This window comes from Platichthys flesus, chromosome 13, assembly GCF_949316205.1.
Source record: "Platichthys flesus chromosome 13, fPlaFle2.1, whole genome shotgun sequence".
NCBI classification, from domain to species: domain Eukaryota; kingdom Metazoa; phylum Chordata; class Actinopteri; order Pleuronectiformes; family Pleuronectidae; genus Platichthys; species Platichthys flesus.
The window spans coordinates 5,686,716-5,698,829 of NC_084957.1; the positions used below are offsets into that span (position 1 = coordinate 5,686,716).

Here is a 12,114-nt window from a genome sequence, read left to right on the forward strand (position 1 = left end):
TTTAGGTCTCTCTGTCTCTTTTCTCTTCCAGCCCTCTGCTCTGTAAATCCCCTCCGTCGTTCTATCTGCTCCCTGCATTTGTCACAATAAATCTGTCCAGGTTCTGTTCTGCAAAACCACCATTGCTACCACAGAGCTCCCAACTCTTTCCACACACACACACACACACACACACACACACACACACACACACACACACACACACACACACACACTTATGCCTCTCCGGCATAGAAGTGAAACCCTATCTAGTGTTGTTTCTCTTTTCACCACAACCGCAATTTTCATATCCATAACTCTTTCTCTCGTTCTCTTTCTGTCATCTCCCCCAGAGGCGTGTTTTGATTTCCACCCGTCCCTCGCTTTTGTACGCCCGCAGCTCTTTCTTTCTCTCTCTCTCTCTCTTTGTTGTGAGTGTGTGTCTTTCTTTCTCTCTTTTCATGCAGCCGTTCGCTCTCCCCTTGTCTGGTGTCATTTCGTATCTGTCCTAACCACCACGCTCAGTGAACGTGAGACCACCATTGTGGATTTACTTCTTGTTTGGTTGTTCAAGATGTTTCCATGACTCACTCGCTGATCGTTCTCCCTCTCTCTTTCTCTCTCTCTCTCTATCCCTCCCTCTCTCCTTCTGTGTATTTGTGTGTGTGCGTGTGTCATGTGTTTAGCGTGAACTCTTCACCTTCACTAATGGCGTTGAGTTCATTGCAAGTGTCTTGGTTCATCCATTCCTCTAATGTGTGTCGTATGTGTGTGTCCATAACTTTATTGAGTTGTTTACACAGTCTGTTTACAGTGAAGGTATGCAGGATTATTATATAAACCCAAACAGAGTGGCTTCATATTGCTGTCTCAACACACACACACACACACACACACACACACAAACACACACACACAGACACACACAGATTTAGATATTAACATTGGATAAGTAGCTCCCAGCTGCTGACATTAAGCTGTTTTAATTTGGTGCCCTTTACCACTGTAATTAGCCCCCTATATGGGGGGGGGGGGACCCAACCCCTTCCACCTCTCACCACCGTTTTCCTAATTAGTGACCACACACAGCTCCTGTCAGCCTCCAGTGTCGATCTCCACCTCCTCTACACTTAGCTAATCCAGTTTCGCTTTCTGCCTGTCCTCCCCTCTTCCTCATCCTCCTCACCACCTCCTCCATTCCACTTCTCTTTCCATCCACGAGGAGGATCTCTGTAGCAGGTAAAGGTCAGTAATAATAATTTCAACAAATTGCCTTATAAGGATTGTTTAATATCATTTGCCTGCTCAGAACGGGCGGGGGGGGGGGGGATTTACACTGGAACGTGAATCATATAATAATCATTACATCTGTTTACTGCAGTGGGTCGCCACTGAGTTACAGCAACAGACACACACACACACACACACATACACACACACTCATACACCTCAAATGGAGAAACAGGAGGTGTTTAGTTTAGTCAAACACACAAACACACACACACACACACGTGCAGAAGTGCGTGTGCACATACACACCTATTGTAAATCTGCTGACTGAGCAGGGTGAGGCGGAAACAGAGAGACGAAAAACTGTTCAATTATGGAAAGAGCTCTGGTTGTAAATCTACCTCTGTCAGCCTAAATAACGACTACTGACAAAGTGTGTGAGAGTGTGAGTGTGTGTGTGGGGGGGGGGGGGGGGGGAGAGGGAGAGAGAGAGAGAGAGAGAGAGAGAGAGAGAGAGAGAGAGAGAACGTCATCACTACTCAAATTATTGGTGACATGGTGGGTCTGTGTGTGTGTGTGTGTGTGTGTGTGTGTGTGATGGGGGGTCTTTTACCTAATGACTATGTGATTGACTGGTAGACCGAGTGGCAGACTGTGCATATAGGAGACTCCCTCCTCTTTACTGTGCACTGTACCAAGGACTCCACTGATATTTAATGAGTGTGACTAGCTGTGTTACCACTGGCTAAGCACTTCACTGCAGGTATTTATTTACTGTAAGTAGAATTCCTGTTGAAAACACATCGTATCTTCCTAACTAAAACTTTTTACAAGTACATGTTTGTGCATCGCTCTCTGTCTGCAGTGCATCTCAAAGCTGGATGAGAGAGACCGAGTTCCCAGTGAAAGGAAACTTGGATACTAGCGTTAAAAAGCTGAGATCATGAAGTAAAATGTTAACTATGACATCAAATGAGAAGAACTGGCGGAAAACACGAGTGCTTTGGGATTGAAATCCTGCCACGGACCTAAACTGGGAAATCAGACAAACTGTACCTAAAAACCCAAAGTGCTGGATTGATTTGTATGTCGCTTAAAGTGCTTCGACTAATTATGGCTCTCTCTTCTGAAGATGAGTGGGAGGGAGAAGGAGTTCTTTACAGCAGGAAACCCATTCCAGACTAAATGCCTAATTAGCCCATTGTACAACCAGCTAATATCTGGTTTTATGGTTAAGTGCAGCAACTGGACCACAGGTTTTAATGCCCAGTAGACGTTGGAAGGCCAGTTTATGGAACCTGGCAATAATCTATTGGAGGCAGATGACTAAAGCGCATGACTGTGGTTTAGAAGGGCCGTCCGATTACAGAGCGTAGCTACAAGGCCGAGCCACGAGCTCACCAGCTGAGACAGAAGAGGCAAAGTCTTTCTCTGTGTGTCTGGAAAACTACTGACAGTGAATTGCTCATTAGTCCAGTGTGCAAGAAAGCTCTGCAAGGTACGCGATTGTAATTACAGCCTTAAGTGTCAAACTGAGTACGACAACAACCCAGATGATAAAAAAGAGGCTGCTGGCATTGAACCGCAGTCATCTACAAAGGACACGCGCTGGAGTGAAGCACGAGCCATTAAGCAAGTGGGCCATTAAATTCTCTGGAGAAGAGAGGAACAAATTTCTGGATCACAAAGCCATGTGAACAAGGATATATTTTTCTTTTAGCTGCTTCCAGGGTCCAATCAGTAGTTTTTTGGCAATATTTAACTGTAGGGATATTGCATTTTGGGTCATGTATTAAAAATTCACAAGTCTTATTTTTCTCTGAGCATCACTGAAAAGATGTAAAAGTCTCTTAACCCAGTGGTTTGCCACGTTAATGAACAGCAGGAGACGTGAGCACGAAAACACAAATAATATGAATTATTGTAGAATGTTAATTTACTTAAAACAAATAAGAATCATCTTTAGTATTTAGATTTAGATTTAGATTTAGATTCAACTTTATTTTTATTGCACAGTACAAGTACTTATACAACGAAATGCAGTTTAGCATCTAACCAGAAGTGCAAAAAACGGCAGAGTATTGTGCGTATTTAAAGTGGAATGTGAATAAATAGATATGTACAGTAAGAAATATATATGGAATAGTACAGTATTAACAGGTATTGTATGATATAAGAACTATGAGCAAGATAAATATATAAAAATATATAAATATGAATATACTAAAGGCGGGATAACACAGTAGAAAAAAGGTAGCAGTGTAGTGCAAATGTTCAAATGTTCAAATGTTCAGTGGTGGGAGGAGGGTGTGGCAGTCCAAGCCAGGGTGGAGGGCAGCAGGTTGAGTTATGGCTGGTAGAATAAAAACCAAAGTGGATCTACGACTGTGCAGTTGACCTTTTCTTGAGTGTTGCTCATTGTGGGAACTTTTGGGTTTATCTATAATATTGTACGGTCTCGACCTGACTATTTAAAGTGCCTTGAGATAATGGAAAGATGGATGGATGGATGGATGGATGACCGATAAAGGAGAGAAAAAAAGGGGCAGGCACGTCGACAGAGACAAGGCGAGTCAAACCCAAATATTTAAACCCAAGCGCTTTTGAACACAGACACATATAAACACTCCGGCACCAGCACTGAACCTTCGCCCAGTCCTAAGTGTTTCAATGTGAGATAACTCAGGGAGAAGCAGAAGGAAAAGATAAACTGAACTGTCCTTCTGAAGTGAAACCAACATGATTGTATATGGTTTAGAATGACTCGTGCTTGATGTTCAGGCCTATTGTGTTTATTGAGATGTGAAACGGAGGGGAGTGATTACATTCCTCCGATGGGAGCTGAGTCAAATGGGCAGAGACCAGTAGCCACCAGCACCACCCACCCTGTCTCACGTTGTTTTCTGTTCCTGCTAATGGGTTTGTACCCGTTGGTATAAAAGTTCAGGGTCAGATCTGTAACTTTGTTAAATTAAAGAACAGAAGCAGCTGCAGGGAACTTTTTGTTTCTTGCAGCAATCTACTCTATTGCGACCCAGCTGTTTGTTATAGGTTCTATTAGTCTGGCTTTGGCTGCAGCATTGATCAAAAGTTAACCAATTAACAATAATGATTTAATAATGTTGTTTGTCCACTCATGGCTTTCTCTATAACTACTTGTCAGGATGAATTTGTATTATGCATTCATTGAATAAAAAAAACAATCCTGCAATCTGGTTGCTGTCACTGTTGGTGAATGTTGTGTTTATATAATCACATTGATCTCTACGCAGGAGAGAGAGAGAGAGAGAGAGAGAGAGAGAGAGAGAGAGAGAGAGAGAGAGAGAGAAAGAGAGACACATGATACCAATCACATGGAAGCGCCTGGACAGGAGCCACGGCAAACACGTGAAAGCGATCAGCAATGTTGGACACACTCCCCCACACACACACACACACACACACACACACACACAATTGGCTGGAAACCTAGAACAGCAGAACACCTCTGGAACAAGACCTCTAAACAACAATATTCCCTGCAGGGAGTCGCTGTAACTATGGAGGTGTTTTTGAGTTGTGTATGTGTGGATGTTTTTCTGTGTCCAGCTTCATCGACATGTGATTAATGGAACCTCATTAACTTCCTTGTTGCTTCCTGCATGAAATTTGACCCTGGATGATTTCCCAACAACAAACTGCTTCACATTCAGAGAATTCTTCACTTTCTCACTTGCAACTTTGTCTTTTCTCAGAAGAGGCCTCCTTTGTTTTCTACTAAAAGATTCCTTGACAGTAGCTGGTATCTCCACAGGTTGTTCAGGAGATCGGACACTCACCCAGTTACCGGCCAATGTCTAATTATAGAAAAGTATACAAAAGCACGAACCTCCAAACTTGATAAGGACAGAAGAGAGAAAAACCAAAAGACGGAGAAAGAAAGAAGAAATGTCCACACACCAGTTGAGGCTAACCTTTGACCTTTGACTCAACTGGTCTGCGCAGGTTTCTTTTCGTTTATGAATCCCCAACTTCTAACATCAAATCTTTTATTGAAAGGCATCAGGAACAAGCCATCAGCCATGATATGGTGCTCAAACCATAGCACCCCTACTGGGTTAATCACTGTGGTTTTGTTGGAAATCAGTGGCTATAGGTTTCAATGGAGTCGAGGAACTAAGTGTGTTCTGACATACAACTGATAACAGACCCTTGTCTTTATGGCAAACAGGTCGCAACTAATTTACTCATCGATTAGTCGGGTCTGTAATAATACAAGGCACACACTGAGGTGGGGTCAGTAAACCAGCCAATCCTGTGTCTTGTGTAGCTCACATGATGCTGCTGCCCCCCCCCCCCCCCCCCCCCCCTTAAGGAATTAACGCAAACGAAAGATGTGTTTTTGGCCTTTTATCTAATTAATGAATTAATCATAAAAAAGAATAGACAGTTTAATCGATTCTCAAAAAGATTTCTTAGTTGCAGCCCTAGTGTGTGCGTTTGTGTGTGTGTGTGTGTCGATACTGTGTGTGTGTCTGCCTGCTAACCACTAGGTGTTGAGCGAGGGAGATGAGTGCATAGCAGATGTTCTGATAGCTCAGTCATTTAAAACATGAACCGATCTGGCCGCCCGGCAGCTCTCTGCTCACATCCAAAAGTCGAGACCCAAATTACACGTTGCCTCCGTAGCTGGCATGAACGATTAGAACGAGTCCCGCAATAATACCCTGGATTTGTGTCTGTTTTCGCACCGAGGGTTTGGCGCCGTAATGAGATGCTAAACTATATTATTGTGTGCCCCCTCTGAGAACCCCCGTATCCGTAATTTTGTGATTTCTTCATTGTAATTGGGTGCAGAGATTGTCTCTCCCATGTGGGGAAATTGTTTTACAGCCCCAAGGCCAGGTCAGTGCGCTTCATTGTGAAATATGAAAACAATACAGCAGCGGTAATGGAAAAGCAATGTTTCCTGCGAGTTTGTAAAAGCTGGTGTTGAAGGGATACAAGTTTTTTTCCGACTGACTTCGAATCATATTTTTTTTGTCTCTATATACTTTTGAGTGATGAATAAATTGTGCCTAAGCAACACTAAATGCTGCTTAAATCTAAATACAGCAGCACTGGTTTGCAAACATGAAAGAAAACCAGATGAAGCTTGTTTTCTTATCCCAGTTACTACTGTATTACTGTCGACCAGTCGTTTCAGATGATGCAGGTCTGTTATTTATGGGAACAGCTGACAGGAAGCCAACTTGGGTTCAAGCATTTTTCTCAGAATGCAAAATTTAAAGTCACAGGATTGATAAAATGCAACACAAGCATGGCTGTCACCGGCAGGGGAAGAGTCAACAGAATATTTTCATTACTTCTGACAAGGAGGAAACACTTTCATTGCTGTGTGTCTGTCTCTTTGCAGGATTACACATAAACTACAGACCTGGTTTTATTGAAACTTGATGGAAGGACGGCTCATGGGCCAAGACAGAAGCCACTCGGTTTCGGGGACGATCCAGACAAATGTTATAACTTTCTTTTGACAGTTCTAGTTTTCACCAATTTCTCAGGGAATAATAACTGGATCTGGATGTAAACTATAAGAAACACGAATAGGACTGATTTCTTTAAGTGTGTGCAATGTGCTGCAGCCTGAGTGAGTTCAAGTGGACTGCTGGCTCTTGGTAGAGGTTCTCTACTCAGTGCCCCTTTTAACAATGACGGAAAAAATCTGAAAGCCATCCAATATTATCACACATTACAAAAACCACGGGGTATCTACCGACATGTGCAGCCCTGTCATTAACCACATGTCAACCACCTGTAGTGGACCAGGTATGTAGTTTGAGCATAATTTCCGTCTATGGCTCTAAAAATCCATAAACCCTTTGTGATCAAGATTTCTTTTGTTGAGAAATAAAATTTTCTTCCACAGTCTCATCTGATTTTTATTATTCATAAAAAGAAAAGAGGGTCTCTGGACTCTGGTCACCAGCAGGCGTCCGTGTTCTCTCTGGGTCTCGAGAAAAATAGGTAGAGAAACAAACCACTGAATAATAGAGGGAGCCACTCTGATTGCTTCATCCACTGCACTGTGTGTGTGTGTGTGTTTCGGTGAACATGTGATCGCCTCACAGTGTCTCTTCTCATTTATTCATCACTTCATTCATTCCCTCCTTCAGTTTGTGGGCGGTGCTGAGACAGGTGGGGATGTAGCTAGAGGCGCATGGGGGGGGGGGGAGAAAAGGGGAACTTCCAGGGTTTTATAGAGGATCAAGGGTGCGTGGTAAATGTGGGGTAGCCTCATATCCTGCTTGGTAAAAAAAAGTTAAATAATAATAATCAGGGCGCAACTGCCTGTTGAGACGAATGGAAAGTTTTTAGATGGAGGGAAAAACAAGCTGGTAGGATTTCATGTGTAGAGATTTGTTTTGCTTCCTGAATGACTTTGTATCTATTGTCTGTGTGTGTGTGTGTGTGTGTGGGTGTGTGTTGGTGTAAATGTTGTAGTTAAAGGATTTAAACGTGTCCGCCTGTTTTTTGTGTGCATGTGACTTATGTGCAAACAGCTTTGTTCAGTGGACTGAAGCTGATGCACTCTGTTGAATATTTTATCTTCCGTTGCAACTCAACACAACACCTACACACACACACACCCACCTACACACAAACATTACGCACAGCACGCTCAGTAGTTGTTTAATGTGCTCTCCTGTTTTTATTGTTTGCCGTTATAGCTCGAGCAGACGGATTGTGACTGCACATCCAGTGAGATCATGCGTTTTTCACTGTTATCCTCACTTCCCCTTGTGTGGAGACAATTAAAAACCAGACACAGTGAAATTGAACAAAATCAAACCGCTCTAAGCCACTGGGATGCAGCATTATCTCCGTGTGTGGCTGTGTGTGCGGCGATGGTGTTAAGGGTGGTGGCCGGGGCAGTCGCTGCAGTGATCATGTGAAGCGGGAGTGAACTGTGAACATGTCTAATGCACGGATTACATCCAGAGGGCGAACATCTGGCACACAGACACAGACGAGGCCGACCGGCAGACAATCACAAAGCCCGAGAGCCGAGAGGTTGATCAGCGCTGCGATTGGCTGCAGATACGATGTGAACGATGTTGTTCTGTTCAATAACAGAGTCACAGAGGTTACTGTCAGCATGATGGGCCATATGATGAAAAATGTATCTCCATTAAAGGGAAATGATTTGGCTTCAATCGTCGAGTTCGACCAACAAGGTCAATGTTTCACTGTTACTTTGTTGTGCCAGCAGGGCTTCACGCCGATGAGTTGATAGTTTAGATTCTCTGCTCTGACACGCACATAAAACCCAAAAATTAAAATAAGGAAGAATATCATCTTGATAAGAAACCTCTTCTTCTGAAAATTATGTTTCTATACAATCTAAATATAAGAGAGAGTATTAGGGCCACTTGGAAGAAAAACTAATTCTGAATAAAGTCTTAATTTAATGAGAATAAAAATTAAATATGTGACTATTTACATTATTCTTGTAATCCTACTCATTTATTTATTTGTTATTATTATGATGTCTTTATTCTAAAAATGATATTATATCTTGTTTTCCTGTAAGTGGCCCTAATTCACACAAGACCAGCCTGCTTCACGTCGGCTGGTGTCAGTGGAAAAAACAAAAATGATATTTTCTCTAACAGAATCATGATTGATGATAGAAACCAAACTCAAAGCCCATCATGCACATCACTGTTCACTAAACACAAGCTAGACAACATGTTATTAACACAATAGGCTGTGAGCAACATATAGAACCACTACACAGCTGGGCACTATTAGTAAAAGTCCCATGACCTAGACATGTTAATCCCTGTCCAGACATACCAAATCTCCTATAGAGCAACATGATTACTTAACCCATTGCTTTGTGGTATGCACGAGAGTGAGTACTTTATATACACATATGCATATAGACACATTTAAATACTCTACATATATTTGTGCACAGATACACAGTGAAGTATGAAGAATAAAAAACACACACATATTGTGTGGTCACAAGCACACAACCAAACATGCACTCATGGCAGATGACGAGGATTAATTGCATGATTTACAATGTACATTGCAATTACTAATGTTTGGTTTGTGACAATTCATATATACATATGTAAACATATCACAGTAATTATGCTGATATACTGATTTGGAAAAGATTGATATTGATCACAGTAGGTTGGTAATGTGATTTAATAGAGCATTTGTTTTACGTGTATTAGTCTGTTTATCTGTGTGAGTTTCTTTGTCTGTACGAGCTCAAAGTTGTGAGTCCATCTGTGTGCACAGTGATTTGAGACGTGTATAACCTCCTGTTATCTCACATAAGCAAGAGAGTGCTCCTTACCTGGCAGTTCACAGCCGAGGACCTCCATCCTCATGCCGATCCCAGCGGGCGACCACCTCTCCGGAAACACTCTGATGAACTGGGCCACTATCTCCTCGAACCTCCGCACCTCCGGAGTGTCGTAGTGGCCGTTGCCTTCGAAAATCTAAGAGGAGGGAATTAAAGACATGAGGAGAGTGGATGGTACAAGTCTTCAGAGAAAGAGTAGAGAGTCAAACATTCCTTTGCTCCAGTGTGAAGCATGTTTTCGTTCCAGGTTTCACATACGTGAGCTCAGGTCGTGAACCCGCAAGGAAAATCGGTCTAAAGGCAAATGACTGATGCCTGCGAGGTGGGAGCTTCAAAGGGTGAGACACAAAACTGTGAGTGACAAGCGTTGACCTGTGTGAACCGTGTCAGGATGTGACAGAGACAAGCAGAGTTCTCTGAGGCAGTAGAGAAACCCGGAGGAAATCAATACAGATGAGTTATTTCATTTCTCCACTGTTTAAGTCTCATTGTGAGACAATAGGAAAATGATAGGCTTGTCACCGACCGGCACTAATCAGCTTTGTTTCCCGACGCAGTGTGACATGTGCCATATAAATAACAACAGAGAGCGTGTTTCCTTTTGATTTCCAAATCAGTTTTTTCGAGGCAGCCTGCAAACAGCCTCTGGCAAAAAAAGATTTATTACAAGCTGAGAATTGACTAGACTGCACCACACATTTAACTGGGGTGGTGAAAGTTATAATACTGGTTTCATTAATTGAATTGGATCTTCTGTCTCTCCCCCCATTCTAGGAATATATATATAAAAACATATGATGGATTTCCCAGGATGCCCGGCAGATGAGAGGACGCAGGGATTCTAAGCAGCAGGAGAAAGAGCACTCAGTAGTGCTATTAAAGGGTTTTAAGACTGAGTCTCAGAAAGGAGAACAGAGTTTAAAGTGGCCTGTCTCACTGTGTGTTAAGACTGCCGGCAGTGTTGGGTGGTGATGCAGGAAAGACATTTTTTAATTAACACCCATGAGAGACAAATAGAGGGTGAGCGAACGAGAGGATGGAGAGAGGGAGAAGAAGCGGAGAGGGAGAGTACAGAGGAGTTAGAGGGACACAAAGGAAGAGGCAGGGAGAATGAAGAGTGAGGTAATTAAATTGAATTATTATCAGAGCTTTGGCTGCAATAAAATGGATTTCTTTCTTTCTTTTTTTTATTGAAAATGACGAGGCTGAGTTAGAGAAAGAGACAAGAGGGAGAGAGAGAGAGAGAGAAAGAGGGTGAAGAGGGATTTCTTTGAAAGACAGCTATAAATAAACTACAAATGAGGAAGAAGTGACAGTGACAATCGGAGAGATGAGAGTATGTGTGTGTGTGTGTGTGTGTGTGTGTGTCTGTGTGTGTGTGTGTGCTTACCTTGGCGAACCCAGTCTTGCTGTCAGTGATGGATGTCCAGTCTTTGCCGTTCAAGCTGTGCGCCAGTTTGTACTTCCTGACGAATGCCCTGTTCTCGGCACTGGTGCTGCCCTCCAGCCCTCTTGCACCCTGGGTAATAATGCCTCGCACCATCTTGGGCACACCCAGGTCCACCTACATCACAGAGAGAACAGTTATTAATGTTAGCTGCCTTTTTACAAAATAGAAGCCGATCAATTACCAGATCCCATATAGTCTTATGCTTTTCCATTAAGAATTAGAAATAAACCAAATATTATTTTATTCACAATTTGATTTTGAAACTCTTTATTTCCCTTTTGAAACTATAAGCTCTCCTTTTTAATATTTGGATTATATTTTCAAACTTTTAAGCTCTTTTATATCAACATAAAATTAAACTTTATAATTATTTGTAAACCTTCTTTAGGGATATTTAATTATCTTAAGTTCTAAGTGATTACTTAGCGTAACATCTATAGTTTTCATTTTTAAACATTTTATATTGCTTCATCTTAAATTTCTCAAAAGATATTTTAGATCCTTATTGAACATCTTAACATGTCGTGCTGTGATAAAGATCACTCACCTGGAGCCACTCTTCTCCAGCGATAGGCTGTGTCGGGTTGGGGAACCAGCCGGACCGACTGGCCACCAGTCGGGCTGCACCCATGGAGCCGTGGATGTCCCTCATGGAGGAGGCCGAGATCTGGGAGTCTGGCAGCAGCCCAGACAACATGCCCTGTAGCTCTGAGCAGGGAGCATCTAGCACAGCACACAGAGAAACATAGAATAGGTTTATTTTTACATCTCAACTGGGCATTTCCTTCTCTAAGATCCTCTTTAATAAATTCTACATCAGAGGTTTGTCAAATGAAATGTCAATATAAATTAGAAGCTGACAGGAAATTAGAATTAAAAGTGGTTATAGAGATGATTTAAGGTAATTCGAAGGCTGTTACCTACTATTATCATTATTCTTTACTGACTGTTGGATTTAGCTACACCCTGGTTTAATGAAATTTTGTTTTCTAAATAGATCTTCCTGATTGGTATTGACTTTAAGGTCAAGAATAATTTGCTATTTCCGTTTGATATCATCTTGGTACATGCGGTTGTGACAAAAACA

The 12,114-nt window shown here is 42.2% G+C and overlaps 1 protein-coding gene across 3 annotated transcripts in view; it reads right to left on the reverse strand.

The window, feature by feature from the left end:
- LOC133967352 (neuropilin-2-like) overlaps window positions 1-12,114 on the reverse strand; it is an 87,472-nt gene that overhangs the window by 22,887 nt on the left and 52,471 nt on the right. For all 3 annotated transcript variants that reach the window (XM_062402764.1, XM_062402762.1, XM_062402763.1), the window contains exons 9-11: window positions 11,575-11,750; window positions 10,968-11,141; window positions 9,569-9,713 (exon numbers count right to left, since the gene is read on the reverse strand). In XM_062402764.1, coding sequence (XP_062258748.1) covers window positions 9,569-9,713; window positions 10,968-11,141; window positions 11,575-11,750 — 495 coding nt within the window. The remainder of the gene's footprint in view (window positions 1-9,568; window positions 9,714-10,967; window positions 11,142-11,574; window positions 11,751-12,114) is intronic.